The 22,293-nt window shown below is 37.0% G+C and overlaps 1 protein-coding gene across 2 annotated transcripts in view; it reads right to left on the bottom strand.

Annotated features, from left to right (window-relative positions):
- LOC131930630 (uncharacterized) overlaps window positions 1-21,401 on the bottom strand; it is a 54,920-nt gene extending 33,519 nt beyond the window's left edge. Inside the window, exon 1 of one of the 2 annotated variants that reach the window (XM_059287207.1) lies at window positions 21,021-21,401. In XM_059287207.1, coding sequence (XP_059143190.1) covers window positions 21,021-21,066 — 46 coding nt within the window. In that variant the 5' untranslated portion in view covers window positions 21,067-21,401. Of the gene's footprint in view, window positions 1-9,462; window positions 9,833-21,020 lie in introns of those variants that run through there. The other variant, XM_059287205.1, reaches the window with a different exon arrangement.
- Between the last annotated feature and the right edge of the window lie 892 nt (window positions 21,402-22,293).

The following is a 22,293-nucleotide window of genomic DNA, read 5'->3' on the forward strand; positions in this document are numbered from 1 at the left end:
CAAGCTGTAACGGTACTCAAGTTATCGTGTTTACACACGGACAGACAGACACACGGACATACGGACAGAATTGCAAAGCCCAGTTTTTCAGATTGGATTACGCATAAAACCTCTTAATTTTGATAAATCTGGATTGATATTTTTTTCCCGATTAAAATAAGTCCTCTATACTTCGGATGTGATGAAGGACTGAGGTGTAATACGGTGAAAATTGTTAAAATTTCAAGTGATTTTTGTGCACGATTACAATACTTTCTCTATACTTCGTATATACGAGAAAGTAAAAAAACACACCTTATCGAATGCCGAAACTGATTTAGTGCGTGAATCAATTAAATAAAACCCTGTTATCCATTTTGGTGTTTTTATAAGCTTTTATTTAGTTTACAATGTCCGTTTGTGGGTTGTGGAAAATCTTAACTCAATCTTAACCCACTTGTAATGCAGTGATTTCGTTTAAAATTTACAAATCCCTTTTCCTTCGATGACAATGCACGGATATAACATTTTAATCAAATTTCATAGACAATTAGTTATAAAAATTTGGTTTTTAGAATTGTCTAAACTTAGTAACAAATCTTAAGTTATTATTCGATTTGTCTCTTTACATAAATGAACTTAAATGTTTCTCACAGCTGAGTGATTTTATTTTTACACGGTCCGCGGAATGATTTACGGAAAAAAAAAAAAAAAAAAAAAAAAAAAAACCGATCATATGTGTTATTTTTATTGACACTGTTCATAAGACCGGCTCGTGTGACGTCACAGTAGCCTAGCTGACGTCACGGGTAATCATATTGCCCAGCGTCTAGATACAGCAGCGCCACCACCGTCCAGCTAATAAGATGTAAGAATAAACAACCCTCTCATCCCCTACACACCCACATAGAAACAGACACAACAACACTAATGAAAGTTCTAGAAGGAAGGAGACTTTAGGAGAATTAGGATCAAAACGAGGCTAACCTTGCCTCAACAAACATGACCGGAAATTGAACACGAAAAATTCTCCAATCACAAGGTGGGGAATAAATCGCCTTTAATGACGTCAGTTTATCAGTTAATAAGATTCCCGTGTTGTTCTTGCTATAAAATATATTGATTTTTTTCCCCGCCATCTAGACAAGGAAGTGATGGGGCAACAACGGATAATGGAGAGTGGTGAAAAAAACTGTAAACTTGAAGCATTTAACTAGGTGGGCGAATTAAAGTTAAAATAGAAAAAAATAAAATAAACGCTAAGATGGGATCGATTAAAAACTTTGTTTATTTTACGTTAAAGTCACGTGTTAAAGCATGATACGGACCCAGATCCTAAACCTTAACTAACCATATCCATTAAACAAACTAAACGAAGAATACTATGAGCTAGAGATTCTTAAATATAACAACTAGTAGTCAACTAGTTTAAGTTTCTACCATACACGGAAGTGAGTGATTTACTACATAAAAAAATATAACTATGAGTTAACAAGTTCACAACGCCAATATCTTAACATTTGATTTAAAAAAATACATAAATACTTGTGGGAAGGCCGGGGGATAGAGCACACGACTGCTGAACCGGAAGTCTTGAGTTCGGACACCGAACACCCGAACACGACTTTGAAAGACGTTCCCGTTTTGAAACTGTGTTTATGTGTTTATCGGGTGTTTAAATAGTAAAACGTATATATATATATATATATATATATATATATATATATATATATATATATATATATATATATATATATATATATATACGTTTTGGAAATAAAATTGATATAGCGTTAAATAATCACGATCTGCTGGACGAAAAAAATAACCAAATGAAAGAAAAGAAACATCGCACTATTAACAGCAAAAGAAACAAATGTTTTATTTTCTTTGTTATAATCAGTCTTTCCCATTTTTTTTTCTCTCTCTGTCTATTGTCTCACGCTCATGAAACCAACATTAACTGGATCAAACCGGCTCAGCTGTTGGCCTTTTGACGAATGGCCTGAGCAGCTCCAACACATGAAAGAGATGTTTTCTCGTACGTCCGCTGGGATGACCAGACTTGCGTCACAGCTTGATGGGAAAGGGGAAAGTTTGAAAAAACATAACATGGCGGGGGGGGGGGGGGGGGGGGGGGAGCCGCAAGTAGAGGATTAATGTTCTTGTTGGAGGAGGATGCACGAGGGCTCTCGTTTTTTAATTCTTTTTTTTATATTTAATTTAACGAAGGGTAGATTAATATCATTTGTGTTACATCAAAAGTTAAAAAAGAACACACAAAATTGTTACAAATTAACGTTTATTTATACTTGATTGATTAATAGATTGAAAAGCATGTAAACCTTAGCGACATTGTTCTGAGTCGCCCTAATCCTAGTCCAAATATACAATACGGTTACAATACGGGTTAAGTTTATTAATAATCGACGGGGAGGGGGGGGGGGGTGTGTGGGTAGGGTTGATGCCCTATTCCGTTTTTTTGCCATTTCTTAATGAACCAGATTTAAGTGACCCGGGGTTAGTTCATCCTCTCATATATATATAAAATTATTATATATATATATATATATATATATAATAGATTATATATACATATATATATATATATATACATACATATATATATATATATATACATACATACATATATATATATATATACATACATATATATATATACATACATATATATATATATATATATATATATATATATATATAAATGCTGAATGCTAAATGAGAAATGTATAGTACATGTACACACGTAAACAAGCCCAACTAATTTCTCAGGAAAAGAAAGTTACATCTCGGGCCTTTCATCCCTCTCGGGACCTTTGCCCTCTCAATCTTAGGTCATATTTATTTTGCGCATGAGCAGGCCGTTTTGTTTTCTCGCTTCCGCGTCATCAATTCACCAGCGTCACCCGAGTGACCAGCAATGGCGGCGTTTTGTTTACGCTTGGAGCTGGCCCAAGGAAACGGTGTTTGCCGGACCAATGCTGGGGCCCGGCAATTACGGACCGGAGGAACCGGAATTCTCAGAGTCCTGGTCAGACGGTCAATATTTTTTTTGACCCGGATACTGAGGGGCCGCGGCTGCACGCGTGCTTGAAAATGTGATAAGCTGGGGGGGGGGGGTGGTTGTAGAAGTGTAGGTGGGGCGTATTCGATGCCGTGTTTTGAGCTAGTATCGCTAGCTTAACCTGAATACTCATCGTTAACATAAAATTGAGGTTCGTTATAATTCTAACCCTAACACAAGTCTCAATCATAATCACGACTCCATCCCTGGCCCTAACACTAATCATAACCGAGACTTTTAACATCGATAGCGCAGAAATAAACACATCGATACTATACGGTACGGTCCGGCGTTTTTACAAGATCCTGTAAGTTCGACTACCGCGGACTGCTGTTTTCATTGACGACTTTACAACATTGTTTTTTTTCCTCACAGTGGAGGCTCCTGATACTTCAAGCAACAGACAAGTTAAGCTCCATTCACACAACATACATAATTCATGGAAGGATATAAAAAAAAAACAAGTACCATTCACACTAAATACAGACAAGTACCCAAAAAAGTCAAATACCATTTATTCAACATACCAAATATAGGGGATTGCAGCAATTAAAGTGCTATTCACATAACATACTAATTACAATGACGTCTTAAGTGCAGCGACATTTCAAGTAGCATTGTTATATCCTGAATTGATAGCCTAGTATGACGTTTGTTCGTCTTTACTTTCCTCCTAAATAAACTCGCTGAACCACGCAGTAAAAAATATTAAGTTATCACTGGGGTTAGAACTCAAACAAATTGGATCCATAGCATCAGTCTCTACCACACTCGACCACCGCTTACATTAAAACAGTCTGAAAGATATACTCATAAGTGGGGGGGGGGGGGGAGAAACCGACGCTCAATTTGGCATAAACAAACGGTCTTTGAAAATTAAATTTAAAAGAATACAAACAAAATTAATTAACGAATAAAAAAATAAAAAAAGGTGGCACGGGAAAGATGAAAGCCCCAACAAATCGAAGTTATACTAATTTATTTGAACTTATCTCTGCTTACTTAGCATACAAAATTCAGTATTCGAAAAGACAATATTTATTTAGTCTTAGGAATTCCAATTAACGCTTTACAAAAACAGTGTAATACTACTTGAAAAAACTTTTCAAACCGACTGAAATTATTAAAAAGTTTAATTGAACAACAAAATTGAAATAGATAAAGAAACAAAACATATTTTCATGGTGACAATGCACCACATTAGCCTAACGAAGTACGGCTTTAAACATGGATGTTTGTTGTCCAGATTAGGCCTGTCCAGCCAGCTTTAGGTAATACGAGACTCTTCTCTACGCCAGTCTTTTCTCAACCTACTAGCTAAAAGTACTTCGTTAAGATATTCTAAATGTTATATGGCTTCAACCAGCGCTAGAGTGCATGCGCGTTCTGTTTTGTTTTGTAGAATACAAAATCCCGGAACAAAAAAAAATATTTTTTTTTTTCGGTCGACGCCATTTTTCTTGTTTATCAATTTCTCCAGTCAACATCCAAATCAAGGGAGATGATACGGTTTAAAAAATAAAAATAACTGATTTTCTCTGTAAAATTCATGACTTGCTTGAGTTTAGAGATACACGTTAACCCTCCATGTCATTTAATATACAGATTATCTAATATATAAATATATTTTTAAAGTCTTTTCCGCGGCAATAGATAAAAAAAAAACATCATCAAATTAATAAAATACGAGTTTCTACCTTAACGTTCAGCGTTCTATCATTAATCAATATCCACTTAAAAAGAAATCTTAATTGAAGGTCGTGATTCGAATTTCGTTTTTAAGGAAATTTGGAAGGAAAAAGATTTATCATAAGATGAAGTTGATTGATTTTGGTGTTTTTATTTAGGTCGGGTGAGATTAATCTGAAAATTTACACATCAAATGTTTTTATGCAGGAATATTGGCCGAAATTCTGAAAAAAATTCGATTAATAGGGAGGTATATCCTATACGGGTGTAAACAAAATAAAGAATCCTCTTTAGACCTAACGATCCATTGGTCAGATGAAGTAGAGTTCATATTGTTTCTTGACCTCGGCATGTGAAGGGAAGGTGTACTCAGTACTTTGCCTAGCCGCCTTTACTTTCCCTAACATGAGTTAGTTACCCATCAGAGCTGGGTGACTCAGGGACGTTCTAGTGATAGGTGTGTGTAGGGTGCGATTAAAGATGTATGTAGGGGTCCGTAGCTGGCTCATATTAGTTCAAGTTGACTCAAGACTTTTTTATTACTTTACCATTCAACATATATCCATCGCCAGTCTTTTAGTTGGTGAGAGACAGTTCACAGTGGCGAGTATTGACCGAGATCCTCTGATCCACAAATAACTTAAAGAAACGGTGATACAGTAAATGTAGACCAAAATATTTTTTTCATTCAGCGAAGATAGTTTTTTTTAAAAAGACGATCATAAAATACAAATACGGTTCTAATTAATATGCCATCGATAGGGTGAATTATGATATTCTATCTCATGCCCTAACACTAATCATGACTCAAACACTCATTCTAACATTGAGCCTAACGATGGAAACACGCAAAAACTCATACTAACATTGAGCCTAACAGTGTAAACATGAGGAAAAACATTTCGATACGTCAATCTATTGTCACGCAGGCGGTTGCTTTAACTACCAACAAACACCACGTTTCGTTTACGATGTTAAACGTCAAAGACGATAGTCAGGAATTAGATCAATCAAGTAAACATTGAGAAGGCTTTTGGGTGATTAAGTTTAAGGGAATTCAAAAGGTATCGAATCAGCAAAGGGTCGGCAACCTTGTTTTAATTAAAGACGCGTTGATCGGAATTGATGGGTTCAAATATTTCCCTAACAAGTGCAGATAGGGGTGTATGTTTAGGGAGAATATGTATACATTACGGAAAAAAATCTGTATTTTATAAATCTGTTGAACATGATATTTAATATTTAAAGAATTCAATTTAAAATGATCGATACATTGTATTAGCTGTACGCATCGATTACAGAGCTGCAGGTTGATGCTTTGATCACCTCACCTGTCTACAGGTAAAGCGAGCAGCCTCCTATCAACGTGTGATAGGTGAGAAAAATCAATGCCTTACATGGACTTCACCTTAGGTAGAGGAATACGGGTATGTTAAATAATTTAAGAAAATCAACCAGGATCCGGATACCGGAAAGGGTTTCGGAAATAAGAAAAAATAATAGAACCGGACGAGTAACCAAAAAATCGGACTAGATATAGAAACTGTGACATTAGTTCAAAGTCTGACATTGAACCGGGAGACGGAGGAAATACGGCGAAACCCGACGAGGTATCGGAAATTAGATTTCGTAAAGGAAAACGGATCATGAATTAGAGAATGGACAAGGCGTCGTAAAACAAACAAAGTATCCGAAAACTTAGAAGAAACGGAAGTCGGTACAATAAATTGAAAACGGATGCGTAGGAAAAAAACCAAACCGGGACGAGGTATACAGGAACTGGTGGAAGTAGATTGGGGCCAATCTTTGACAAGGTACCCGCACTTATCTTCTGCTGTGAGAAACGAGCTTTTGGAACAAATTGAGCCCGATCGCCAGAAGAGAAGAGGCGCGGGAGCTAATCGATTATCGACCAGCACGTTGAAAAGATGAATCTATGCCCTGCAGGGCAAGTTGACGTTTCGTGTCTAGAAATGTGGGTGTGAACAAACTCCTAAAGCCAGATTTTTTTTTTGGTGTGTGTCGGTTTTTTTTTACCCGGGAGATCCGTTTCGGTTTTTAGCTTAACCATGTTTAGTTTTGCTGTTGTATTTTATACTAAAATGTGGGTGTGAACAAACTCCTAAAGCCAGTTTTTTTTTTGTGTGTGTGTCGGTTTGTTTTTTTTACTCGGGAGATCCGTTTCGGTTTTTAGCTCAACCGTATTTAGTTTTGCTGTTGTATTTTATACCGAGATGAGTTGGGAGGGAATGTATGATAGCGTGAGGGCTATTTTGTTTTAAAGTACACAGTAATTTAATTTGCTGACTTGGAATGGTTTAAATTAAAATAAATTGCAAGTAAATAATTTTTAATTTGATTACTACGTCAATGAAGAATAAAATTAGATTTTTTAAATAAACAAATGGCTAAGATAATTAAATATTTGATTTTTTTAGAATACTTGTGTTAAGATAAGGGTGGGGGTAGCATAACTTATTTCTTTTGTGTACATGGAAAAGGAAATGACATATCCAGGAACAGATAACTCACTACAAAGGGAGTTAAATCAATATAAGGGTAGCGCTGGCGCAATACATTATCCTTTTACTAACATAGGGTGATCAAAGAGAGGCGATGAGGGGGTGATGGAAGGACGATGATGGGGAGATGGTGATTGGGAGATGGTGCTGGGGAGATGATGGTAATGAGGAATTGGTAATAAGAAGATGGTGGTTGAGAGATGGCGATGGAAAGATGGTAATGGGGAGATGGTGATCGGGAGCTTGTGATGGGAAAAAATGGTAATGGGAGCATGGTGATGGGGTGATGGCAATGGGGAGGTGGTCATCATTAGATGGTGATGTGGAAGGTCAATGGTAGGATAGTAATGGAAGCTTAACGATGTCAGGCAGAAAGTGGAACATCATTTTTATGGCTTAAGCTCTAATCTCGGCACTTGGTAAAAAAAACTTTTTAAAGTTCTGCTTTAAATTCGTTTAGAGAATTTTTTTTATTCGAAATTGCAATTACCTCGGTAACTGAAGCATTTTAAAATCAGAAATGAATTAATTAAGCCAAAGCAATGCTGTCGGGTCGGTCAAGTATTTTTCGACGCAGACTTTTTTTTACTTTCTCGTATATACGTAGTATAGAGAAAGTATTGTAATCGTGCAAAAAAAAAAAAAATCGAGATTTTTACAAATCTCGACGTTTTACACCTCACTGATACGGAAAAACATAATTTTGCAATCTTGTCCGTATGTCTGTGTGTGTGTGTGTCTGTGTGTCTGTCCGTGTGTAAACACGATAACTTGAGTACCGTTAGAGCTAGAATGATGAAATTTCATATTTAAGTATTTTATCAAAATCGTAGATCCGTATCAACTTTTGAGCGATTTCCGATAACCGGAAGTGGTACTTTTCCTACTTTGAATTTTCCAAAAGCCTATAACTTGAGTACTATTTCAGATAGATAAATGAAATTTCACATGTAAGTAAAAGATCTAATTCTCTACCTTCTGTTAAATTTTGAATAATTTCCGTTGACTGGAAGTTGTAATTTACGCTACTTCCGATTTCTCAAAAAACTAATGTAAATTTATTAAGTACTAATACTATTGCGCACTATTATACACACCTTTATTAGGCGTTCGCTTGGTGCGCAATTGTTTTTTACTGAGATTCTATTCTATTTTTAAAAGTTTAAGTATTTAAAATGGATTAAAAATCATAACTATATCCCCAGTTACCATCCACTGTTGTTTTATATAAGAATATTCGAGAAAGTTTAGGGGAGATCACTACCGGTTTATTTTACCTCGCTATCAACACAAATTTCTTGTTATTTGAGTAAAATAATTCCATTAGAACTAGACAACCAATGGCTGTCTTTATGTTTCTAATAGATCGGTCTATGCCAAAATTGGCGAAATATAACTTTTTTAAAATTTTAAAATAGCTCGTACATTTTACCACCATTTTTCTCCAAATATCTAAAACAGGGACCCAAACTCTTTGCCGGAAGCAGTGAAATGATAATGATGAAGTGATATTTCTTGTTGGGTGTTTTCTCTTCTGTAAATGACAAACGAGTTAGTGACTGATGCTACAACACCGAGGCTTATCGTGTCGTATGTGATAGAAGTGTAATTTCAGACAGTATCGCCGTTTTTTTTTAAAATATACTATGTTCTACATGGTCTCGTGATACTAGCTAAACACACACATGTTTAAATAAATAGAATTAAAGATAACTTGGATAGGGAGTTACTAATATGTTTGTGAAATGTAGGTGGGTAAAGATAACGTAAAGTAGTTGTATAAATTAGGGTATAGTAACAAGCTGCACATGAAACCTCCTATCTCTCTCTGCTCACCACAACTGACCACAATACCCTTGGACCATAACAGACAACTGACCACAATACCATTGGACCATAACAGACAACTGACCACAATACCATTGGACCATAACAGACAACTGACCACAATACCATTGGACCATAACAGACAACTGACCACAATACCATTGGACCATAACAGACAACTGACCACAATACCATTGGACCATAACAGACAACTGACCACAATACCATTGGACCATAACAAACACCAGATCATAAGATCAATGGACCACATTAGACACCAGACCACAAGACCAATGGACCAAAAGAGACACCAGACCACCAAGACTAACATACCACTGGACAACAAGACACACAACCTACTGTCTTTAGTGACTGGCACTTTGTCTTCGTCTTGACCTTTCCCCGTGCCCGCCGTAATGATGGTGCCGATATCCATTTTACGTGACAGCCTCGCTGGGAACGACATGACGATAAATCCAATGTTGACCGTCGATGACGTCAGAGTGTCCGGCCCTAATGTTAGGAGACAGCCCGGACTTCTTTTCCCTTTTTTTACCCCTGTCTCCTAAGGTTCCTCCGATGCCGAAAATATCTCAGAAACCAGGCTTGGACAATGACAGAATCCTTCATTGAATCACATCACTCGTTTAAAGCGCTCTTTGGGAGTCCGATTCACAGAAGTCGTATTGACTTGTCTCTTTACCGTCCCGGTTTAAGACAAAATGAAATAAACGTTTTGGATGCGACGAGTTCGATTCACACTTATATTAGTACATACTACTCGGTTTCGCACCAATAAAATGTGCTTTCTTAAATGTCCAATTTACGACAGCAATTTAAAAAAAAGTTCATATCACAATTAATTCATTTAACTTGTCTAGTCAAATACTCAATTACACGGTCTTTTCTTTGGTTCAAGTTGTAATAATATAATCACCACAGAACGTTCTAATTTACAATGTCACAGAATTAATGAAACGATAGACCAAACAGTGATAGAAACTCGATACGACATGAATCATCCAATTAAAACGCGGGTTACAAAATACAATATACTTCAACTAATGAGAGGCACTTTACTTAAAAAAAAGTAATAGTATAGTAAAAAATATAGTATTGTTTTACGAAACAGCTGCTAAGTTTATAGTTAATCAACGGTGAGTACGTTCTACGTGTCGCTCACCAAATGTTACACGCTATAGACAGCTATAATGCAGTAACATATAACATCTCTACAATCAACTTAATGTTGAGCTTGTATTTGACTAGAAATATTACGGTAGTTATTTCAATAATAAGTAAAAGCTTATAGGAAGGAAAACATATTCGTCGCTAAAAACTTTCTACACCAAAATCAAGTTAATGTTGAACTTACATTTGACAATAAACATTGCGGTAGTTATGTCAAATAATAGATTAAAAATTATAGGAAGGAAAAAAATCCTTAAGAGCTTTCTACACCACAATCAATTTAAATGTTAAACCTAGATTTGACAACAAACATTACGGTAAATATTCAAAATAATAAACTAAAGAATATAAGGAGAAGAATACTCCTTGTTAAGAGCTTTCTACGCCAACTTAACAGGAGAATAATTTCAAAACAAAAAATACTATACACTTTAACATGGTAAAAAAACACATTAACAGCACTTAGGAAAAAAAACCGGATTGATTTTTTGTATTCATTTACAGCATCATGAAGTCGTGTAGTAGAGCGGTTAAAGACAGTTATGTCAGCATGCACGCGACGTAATGACAACAACACAAACCATTGGCGCCGGGCATGAATACGTCACTCATTTAACGGAATACGGTGGACTTAAAAGATAGTCACTTCGCATAAGCTAAACACGCCTGCTCTCAAAGACAAGATAAACTCACTAAACCAACACATAAATACATTTACCAGTAGATACGATAGTTAAAAAAAAAATATATTTTACGTAAATATAATACTGATATCATAGCTCACATTTATCTGCTTTTTGGAATTCGGTTTCAGAAAAAAAACACGAGATTTTTGTAGAATAAAAAATCAGGTGTATTGGTTTCTAAAGCAATATTTTTAAGAATCTGATACGGTGAATTATTTATAAATCGTATCGTCCATGGTAATATCACTTCAGTAAAGCTATATAAAAATGATTTGTTACGTTAAACAAAAACAAAAAATGCGTTTTTTTTTCAACACAATATCTCTAGAAAAAATATGTCGTGCGTAGGCTGGTTAGGGAACCTTGTAGCAGACGACACAGATGGAAATTCACCCGACGTCTGTCACTTCCAATCACGCCAACATTCAATGAGACACAAATTGTGTCATCCAGCACTGTCACGCGGCGTGACAAGTAATACTTGCCGCGTGACATCTTGCATAATGGAAGAATTATCACGGTCTACATAGTGTTACACAACTTGGTCAGCATAGGTTGGGTTTGATGGACCGTTTACGTCACAGTGCATGTTAGTGCACATCACAATGCACATCACAATGCACATCACAGTGCACACTACAATGCAATGACAGTTCAAATATTACAGCGTACATCACAGGACGTGTAACATGGCACATCCCATTGCACATCAAAGTGCACATCAGATTGCACATTACAGAGCACACTACAGTGCACATAAGGCACAACATTTTGGAACACGACACCTTACTTCATTAGGCGAATCTAAACTTAAAATTAAAATTCGGAATTCAGTTTAGCCTACGCTGATACACATGTCATTGTAAATTGTAATGTCCGAACACCTCACCAAAAATATCCAAATACGTCTAACGAATGTCCAAGTAAATCTTTGCAATTTTCGAATACGTCAATACAATATTCAATACCTTATAAAATTATTCGAATACGTCACCATAATATCCAATACGTCACCACACTACGTCACCTAACGTGCAGAATAGATCTCAAGATTACGTCACCACAAAGCTTCGCAAATTTCATAATATCCAATTACGTATGTACACTGCCCGAATACGTTACCAAAATATCCGAAACTAGCAGCCAACACACCAAAAACTAACACACAACACACCAGCACATCCATCAGAAACTCACACACAACACACCAGTACACCAGGAACTACACACAAACAAACCAGCACATCAGAAACTCACAGAAGACTAAACACAACTGTGCAGTTATTTACAGAAACGCTAAGCAGCTTTGATAAAAATAGCCCGCTATCACGTGACACAACAACCGCCTTAGAACTTCCAGCATGCGATACCTGTCCACACTTTCCAGTATCGTACTTGTAATATATGTGTTATCTACCGACCTCGATCCAGCATTTATCATACCAGTTTGTCGTATTCGACTCCGTAGCATATCGTTACGACACTTTTATTATTAATTTGACGTCTGAACTATATATATTTAATGTGTTTCATAGTGTACGTATGACAACAAAAATAATTAATTAAAACAAAGTAATAAATTTTAATGTCGGAGATTGTCGATGTCATTACAAGAGATTAAATTTTGATTTGCGAATACGAATATGTAAAACGCGAAGTTTAAAACTTCATAAACTATATCACATTTTAAGAACTCCATGAAGTTAAAAAAAAACAGCAAAATAAAAACAATAAATCAACATGCTATACATGTGAAAACAAAATTACTATATACTCTTTTTGTTGACGTTAGAAAATTGTTAAGTTTGTTATGTTACTTAAAAAAATCATATTTTTCTAAACAACAAACACCTAAAACGTTTCGATAAAAATGCTGGAAAAACAAGGTAATTAAAAAGTCTTGTGACAATTTAAGCGCAATTTCCTTATGTTATCTAAAAATAGCTCTGTCGTAGCGTAAATCAAGAGCAGGCCAGGGTTAGTAAAACCATTGGTTAGTTATTAAAACGTTTTTTATTAAATTTTTTTTCAGTATTTTACATGTTTTATTTACAATAGAGTTACATGACTAAAAACCATTGCGCGCCTAGCTACTGAACGTGATGACGCAGCCAGTGAACGTGATGGAGCAGCTATTGAACGTGATGACGCGTGTGGTGTGGTTGGAAAAAATGCCTACTAATTCGGTCCAAATTTTAATTAATTAAAAAAAAATGTTTGTGACCGAACGAAAGGATATTTTTGAAAACTTTCTTCGGCAATATTGTTCTAAATTATGGCAGGAATCGATTGGTACATGTTTCAAGTCGCTAAGTGGTCTGGTTGCCGAGATATGGGCCAAAAACTGCATTTTTTCGAGGTTTTTTGGCTTTTCCGGGAAATACATGAAAGAAACCCGCAATTTTTATGGCCTATGCTCATTCTCGTTACTTGCTTAACATAATTGCTTTTGGAACTAGTCATCGATATTGCTTCGTTGAGGAGGAGATACGACTTAAAGCCCGGACACACATTCATCCATACATTCATTCATCCATCCATCCATCCATTCCCAGAAATGACGAGTTAATAAACGCAATTCTCCAGAATGGAAATTGCGCTAAAAATGCAAATATTTTTAAATGCACCTGAAGTGTGACCACTTGTTTTATATAAAACACGGTCCTTAACAGTTTGAAAGTTCTGTAAATGGTTCAGATAATATACCCAGCCATCGAAAGAATATATTACAGATGGACCGTTTGCCCCCCCCCCCCCCCCCCCCCCCCCACATACAAAGGGTGATTTACAAAAACATTTGAAGCTGTGGGGAGCTGAAGGCAATCACGAGTGTTCTGAGATAAAATGTGTTGGTGTCCGACTAGCTATACCTTCATCGAGATCAGAAGTTTCATTATTTTAAAAAAATGATGTATCGTTATTTAAAAATTATGTTTTAGTGAATATCAATTAAAGAATTTCCTTTTAATCACGTCTAGATTACTAAAAGCGCCTTCAATTTAAGAATCCTTTGATTTTAAATTTGAAAAAAATTCCTATTTTTGTAAATTTGGTAGAAACCAGGATGTGTGATTGAAGTAATTTTGCCAGTGTCAGCTAAAACCAATAAACTTCTCTACCAAGGCATGGTGGGAGGTTAGTATCAAAAGATGTTTGATATATTCAGCAGTAGTAAACTATATTCTTCCGACGCAATGAAGGGGACTGTGATTATGTTATGTCACTCGAATTTATAAAGATAAGAACTAAGTTGTGGAGTGTCATTAGTACAAGAAATGAATACAAGTGCCATTGAATGAATCAAATTTTTAAAGACTGAGAACTGTAGTGTGGTGTCATTCAAATTTATAAAGTTTGAGAACTGTTGAGTGGTGTCATTCAAATTTGTAAAGTCTGAGAACTGTTGGGAGTAAAGACTAAGAATTGTTGGGAGTATAAACTGAGAACCGCTGTGGGGAATGCTATCAGTAGAGGGAGTGCCCACAGAGAATGGGGAATGCTATCAGTAGAGGGAGTGCCTACAGGGAATGGGGAATGCTATCAGTAGAGGGAGTGCCCACAGAGAATGGGGAATGCTATCAGTAGAGGGAGTGCCTACAGGGAATGGGGAATGCTATCAGTAGAGGGAGTGCCTACAGAGAATGGGGAATGCTATCAGTAGAGGGAGTGCCTACAGAGAATGGGGAATGCTATCAGTAGAGGGAGTGCCTACAGGGAATGGGGAATGCTATCAGTAGAGGGAGTGCCTACAGAGAATGGGGAATGCTATCAGTAGAGGGAGTGCCTACAGGGAATGGTAAAGTCCACAAGTCGGCCTACTCTGGCACTGGGTAGGTCAGCGAGGTCAGTGCTGAACCTGACACCGTTATGTAGGCTTCGTATCTTCAGTACGGTACCGTACGGTAGAACGGCGCGGTGTCACAGTGGTTCTAATCCTGTCAGTCAGGGGTTCTTAACTGTTTATTTTTTCTCGGTCAAATGGGGGTCAATATTTTAAATAGGCAGACGGTGTGAGAATAGAGCTATAATACTAATTGTAACCACATTTAAAATTTCGGACATTTTTTTATATGTGTAGCGGTTTTTGGCCTACAACTGAATAGAGAATGGGGGACAATAGAACGAGGCTAAGAACCACTGCCCAATGCAGTTCATTGACACTGTTAGTTCGTTTAATACGGTCGGGTCAATGTCGGATTTTTTGTTTTGTTATTGGAAAGGATGACGCTTTTTAAAGTAAACAATCGCATGTTGATAGGTGTTTACACATACATCTTACGTACATGTATGTATTTATGCGTATGTATATGTTAAGGTATAATGTATGTATATAAAAAGTATATACCCAGTTCTTTATAAAATTTGCACTACTGACAGCAGTAATACTGCAATTTTTTCTAGAAATAGAAACTTTTTCTTCTCTCCTAAATAAGATCATATCGTTTTTAAATTAACCTTAGCTGTAATTATATCAGTATATATCACACAACTTAATTTCTATTTTCTTTTTTTTTGATTAACCGAAGAAACGTACGACATTTATTTATTATGACAGTTACATCACGAACGCTACCAGTAATGCTATGAGAATAAATAGTTTAAACGGAAACATACAAAAAAAAAAGCATTCACAAATGTCACGATAGTTGTAAAAATCCGAAATCAGCGGAATATAATTTTAAAAAGTGCACACGAAATATCCAGTCGAAAAGACAACAACAACAACAAAACCAAGGTGTCCATTTGAGCAACTAAAACGAACCACAACGTAATGGCAAGCCACGCCGAAATTCGACCTTCTTCTTAAAATGACCAGGGATAGTAACTCGCGTTCCGCCCTAGTTTTGTCCCTTGGTAAACAATGTGAAAATAAACTCACAGCGGACTGTCAACAAACCCTCACATCTTAGTGAACTCGTTTTTTTTTCTCTTTCTTTCTATCTCTCGAGTTTACTGTAAAACTTTCAACAGACGCCTATATAAAAAAAAAAAAAAAAAAAACCAACAAGTTATTCAGGAATATGGACCATACATTGTGTAACCTGAATTTAGTTGGTGAAATGACACCTCATTACGGTGGCATGTCACGGCTGATGACATGCCTTGTGACATAACTAATGACATTACCCGATTATTGACATTTTAGAATCGGTGATATTTTTTTTATATCACCCGGCGAAGTTTTGATTAGACAGGGATATTTTATGGGTGTAGAAAATTTAATGGCACCGGTAGTTCGTGATTGCGGATTTTACATCGCTCGTGGTTTCATGGCCGGGGATGACGTTTTATGTTTAGAGGGGATTTCTCATGATTAAAGGAGAGGTTTCGTGTGTAAAGGGGACATTTCAACGCAGGCCTTTCATTATATAGAGGGAAGTAGTTTGGGGATGATACATAAAAATGTTAGCTTTGTGCATCTTGACATTGAAAACTAACAAAACTAAAAGCGTGTATTTTAGTAGGTATTTTACAGTAATTACTCCAAGTTACGTAAGAGTGAATATAAAAAGAATGCTTGTCACGATGCGGTAAATTATCACTAATTAAAACTTTTTAAATTGTCTTTTTTATGAAAAACTCTAGCAAACATTACCGTTTCTAAACATTTTGTCGTTAAGTGCGATGTTTTCCTACAATAATCACACCACATTTTTTGAAAAATTTGAAGTGACCGATTTCCTTAATAGTCGGAATTCACCAATTTTCATGCGTCAAAATTTAACCGCGATACAACGACTTAACAATAACATCGTGCCAAATTGGCTGCCCAGCTAGTTAGTGACGCTAATTTCATCACATCCAAGTTTTTTTACATTTTATAACGCATCCATGTTTAGTACTCTAGATTGTCAGAGCTCATGAATGATATTTATATCATAGTACACGATCCAGCACTGTGTACAGATGAAATGCTAGTACAGGCCAGGGATGTACACATTGAGACGATGCAGTTCCAGGCCGTCTATGTGTACACGGGTAATACTTGGTAAACACAACGTTAAACCTAAACATGACCATTAGGAATACAAAACACTCGGATAATTGACATCGTATGGGAAAACTGACCACACGAGGAAAAACTGACCACAGTGGAAAAAACTGACCGCACGAGGAAAACTGACCACAGTGAGAAAACTGACCACACGATGAAAACTGACCACACTATGAAAACCGACCACAGTGAGAATATTGGCCACATTGAGAAAACTGACCACACGGGGAAAACTGACCACACGAGGAAAACTGACCAGAGTGAGAATATTGGTCACAGTGAGATAACAGGCCACTAAAAAAGAACTAACTATACGAGGAAAACTGACCACAAGGTAAACATTTACCACACGACGAGAGCTAACAGCACCAAGAAAACTAGCCATTAAGTCAGAAGAAGAAAATTAACCACACGGAAAACATAACCACACGAACAAAGCAAACAACAATGAGAAAATTGGCAAGTAAAAAAAAAGTGTTCACAAGGAAAATATAAGAAATCTGAACCCATGAATAAAACACGGTTAAAACAAACCAAGTCCACTTATCACTACTTTGTGCATCGCATTGTAAAGAGAGTTATACCAGTCATACATCACCATCGTATCTGATGGGTCTCTGAGAGCGGCAGTAATAGAAGATTGTACTCATCTCCAACACAAATGGCCGGCGACATACACTCACAAACTTTAACAGTGTCTACAATACGGTTGGAAAAATTGAATGTCGGCATTGGGTAACAAAGTGTGACTATAGAGCTGGGCTGAACCCATGTAAAGACATTAAATATTAACTGCAACCTATATATATATATATATATATATATATATATATATATATATATATATATATATATATATATATATGTGTGTGTGTGTGTGTGTGTGTCGGTGTTTGTATGTGTATGAAACTACAGATGGTCAGAGCCCGATGACCACAGAAAAGAACCCATCATCCGCTACAACGGACGTGTAAACACAACGGTCAACAAACTATCTGGCCAGGAGGTGGTAAAAAAAAAATCTGGCAAGGAACATACTGGCCAAGGAACAGAAGCCCTCAGCCTAAGCTCAGATGGGAGGTGTACTCCGAGGGAAGAGATCCCAATATTGGCCCGGGCAAACTTGATATGGGGGTCAAACAAGTCCAGCAGAGGGGACCTTTTGTGTACTGGGGGTGGGGGCGTGTCCTTAGGAACTATCCGTGAGGAAACATTGCCACGGATGTTTGGTAGTCAGGGGTTCTCGGAGTGTTATAGTAAAGGGAACAGGGATGTGTATTCGATTAAAAAAATGGAAAGTTAACCTTAAGAAAACAAATGCCATAACTAGGAACTCTTAATACTGATATTATGATATAAAAAATAAGAAAAATTGTTCGGAAAAAAATTTATAAATGTCGTTTTGGAATTACGTGAAATTTAATTAAACAATAGCAGAAGCAGTAGCGTAGCGAGGGGGGGGGGGAGACGGACATATGTCCCCGGGCGCCGACCTTAGGGGGCGCCAAAATGGGTTGGAAAAACAAATTGAAAGGTTGAGGGGGGGGGGTGCAAATTGAAAGTTTGAGGGGGGGGGGGGGGTGCAAGTCGAAATCTTGAGGGGGGGGGGGGAAATGCAAATCGTAAAGTTTGTCCCGGGGCGCCGGGAAGGTTCGCTACGCCTCTGAGCAGAAGAGACAATAAGTATGGGTGAAACCACGAGTATAAATATATTCAAATAATATCCAGATGGCTAACGAGAGTAATGATATAGTGCACACAATATATTCGAATATTATTTTTTCTAACCCCCCCCCCCCAAAGCAACTCATAAATACCTTTCTTCATAGAACTTTGATATTTGAATATCAATGGCTACAAGTCTAGTCATCTAACAATCAATTGCCAGAGGTATCAAGTTGTGACACAAACTGTCATGACATTGTCATAACTAATGGCAATGTCACAACTAATGGCAATGTCACAACTGTCATGACAATGTCACACATGTCAAGACAATGTCAAAACTGCCATGACAATGATACAACTGTCATGAAAATTACACAACTGACACGACAATGTCACAATTGCCATTACATAATGTCACAACTGTCATGACAATGTCACAAATGCCATGACAATATCCCGACTCCCTGAACAGAAGAATTATACGAGATGTTGACTCTCCACCCAAAAAATCGGAAACTCCCGTTTCGGATTAGCCACGTCACGCAGAACGTGATGTTACGCTGGGCTGGTCAACTTTTTTCCCCCTGCGGCTTAAATTCAGATCAAGCAAAGCCTCAAAAAACAATTCACCTCAGGCAGACGTCCCCCGCGGTGTATACTTGTCTGCCTGCCTGCCCTTTTAATTTGTCCCCAACTTTCCTTCACTGATTGCACATCGTGGTCGCACCTCGGTGCGATAACGTGCAGGCGTTGTTTAGTAGCGGGGAAAGCCGAAAACAAAAAGAAATGCAGGCGCGTCTTACAAAACTATCTGTCTTTAGAAATTTTTCAAGTGTAATCACTGGCGTAGTTAGAGCAAGTTGAAGATGGTCAAACAAAAAATAAATTTAAGTAGGGAAGAGAAAAAAAAATAAAGAAAACAAAAAGCAAAACAATTAGCGTACAAGACAAGACACCTATACGAAGAAAGAAAATGGCTTTGAGCCAGATATACTTTCGTTATGCTTTTTGTTTTTGTATTCTTGAAACATGCGTAATGTCACTTTTTTGTAGGACTCTACATTTTAATTAGCAGAAAAGAAGTAATTGACTCGTCAAAACATACGATATTTTAAAAACAAAAACGTTTCTAGAAAAATTGTGACGAAACGTATTGGTCGGCGCGACCCTCAGCGACAGATGTGTTCAACTTGCAGAGTGTATGTTTACCAACATCTTTTCCCTTTTGTGCCCATAACACATGGGGCAGATGAAGTAGAGTTCACTTGTTTCTATGACCTCGATATACATGGAAATAATGTGATCAGCATTATGCCCACCCGCCATATCTTTTTTTTTGTTTCCTTAAAGTGAGTCAAGAAACTTTTAGACTATCGTATGTCCCACAGACTCAAGACCGGGATCAGAACTCGAGACTTTCAGGGTAGCAATCGTAAGCTCTACAGTTCGACCACGCCGAGCAGATGAGTGTGTTTTAATTAATCCGGATGTCTGGAGTTAGATTTCCGGAGTCCCAGAGTCAAACCAATCAGATGGGTAACAATCATGATTGTAGTGTTGACAATCCCATAATACGACCACGTTACCTGAACAGGTTAACTCTACTTCATCTGCCATATTGTCATTCAGATTTGAAAATGTTACCTTGGTTTTTTTTAAATTATTTACTGAGTTTTTATGAATGAAAAGAAACAACTATTGTTGAACAAAAATATGTAAATAAAAATAAGCAAACGATAACGAATACATTGTATAATATACTTCACACATGCCATTTAAAACAGCCAAGTAACTGCGAAGGTTACTTTAAAATTAGAACCTTTTTTTTTTTTTTGCTGAGGAAATTCGATCCACGAAAACAAACTTGGAATGACATTTGTTAGCTTTCCGTCGACGGCAGGGTGTTTTTTTCTCTCCCATATTTTTGTTTTTGTGAAAAATAAATATCCATTAATTAATCCAGCAAAGGTCAACGATGGCTTTGACCTCTAATTAAGAATACAGTGAGCGTTAGACATGACCTTTCATTTAGTCTGGTATCATGTGACGTTGGACTTTTAGGGACGCTCGTGTCATAGTTTGTGGGTACTGGGTTTCTTGGCATACGAGTCATAGTTACTGGAGTCATAGTTACCGATCTTTGCGTGTGCTATACACAGTGGGTATATTGTTCTGTGTCATAGGCATCTTGTGTTGGATCTATCTATTTTATCATAATGGTTAATGCACCTCCTTTAGTGTGAAAAGTATGAATTACAATTCCTATGTTATTTTGACGTCTACCCCACATCCCCAATTTTAACAAGAAAACCCCCACATCCCCACACTGTAACCAGAAAACCCCACATCCCCACACTGTAACAAGAAAACAAACTCACCGTACGAGTTGTCTCGAACAACGAGCCGTCTTTTCTTCTCATCCATGTTTTCTGTACTCCAACGTGAGAGATGGAATAATTGGTTACTTCCCTTTAGTCGAGATTACTCCACAATGTCCGTCGCTTCCGATACGATATTTCTTGCTGTTTCTGTATACCTCACAAGGCGATACGAACAGATTTCGTTGACGTTAAATGACTGAATATGTACACCAATTCAGCACCCAGTGAACATGTCTGATGTATCATTAGCCGGATAAAATTATTTAAGTAAACCCGGCTTTAGAACTTGAACGATGTACAAGTTTCGTTGTTCGTTGATTAAATAATCCAAAGATGGTGTTTCCTCATCCGTGTCTGGTGGTGTACTAACCCAATGAAGGTGTTCGTTAACCTAAAGCTGGTTTCACTGAAACCCTGAATAGTCTGGTTCTAGTCGACAGGTGATGTGCCCATGGGTGCACGTGCGTTGAGTAACTCTGGCACACGACGTCAGCGTTAGAACAAAAACCCAGGAGTCATGACATCACCGGGTCAACGACCTGTGATGGGAGAAAAATAAATTGAGATTAAAACATGAGAAAACATGGGATAACATGAGAAAACATGGGAACTTATGGGAAAACATGGGAACTTATGGGAAAACATGGAAACTTATGGGAAAACATGGAAACTTTAGAAAACGAACTCCGTGTATTAGTAATTGTTAGTGTCTCCTTCATAGTAAAAAAAAAGTACTATGTCCAGCCCTCTTTACTTTCTTTAATTTAGAAGTGCTACTACTCTAGTAGTTACGGACCCAAACTCGAATCTTTCGGAATAGCAGTCGATCGCTCAACGATTCGATCACGCCGTCCCATTCTTTCAATGGATTCCGGTTAATTTTACGCTTAGCAAACAGTTTAAAGAAAAATTAGGATGAAAGATAAATAGATAAGGACAACTAGTGCACGAGAAATGCTGTTTATGGAATATTAAATCACATATGACATATTAAGATTGTCCATAAACATAAAATTAATAAAAAATAAATACCTCACTGAAAGGACATTAATTAAGGACTAGACGTAAGAATGTAAAACGATGTTACAATATTTCGAAATTCCCAAACCTAATAGACAGGGAAGGATAATTCAACATAATTATTCGGACTATTACACAAACCATTACATGTTATCACCGTCGATGGAGCGGCCATTACTGAACCATTACATCGGCCAGACGACAGAAAATTCTTTCCATTAAAGCTAATCAAGGATTGCGCTATTTACTT

This window comes from Physella acuta, unplaced genomic scaffold (genome assembly GCF_028476545.2).
Source record: "Physella acuta isolate Inbredline_101_S28 unplaced genomic scaffold, ASM2847654v3 ptg001810l, whole genome shotgun sequence".
Taxonomy (NCBI): Eukaryota; Metazoa; Mollusca; class Gastropoda; family Physidae; genus Physella; species Physella acuta.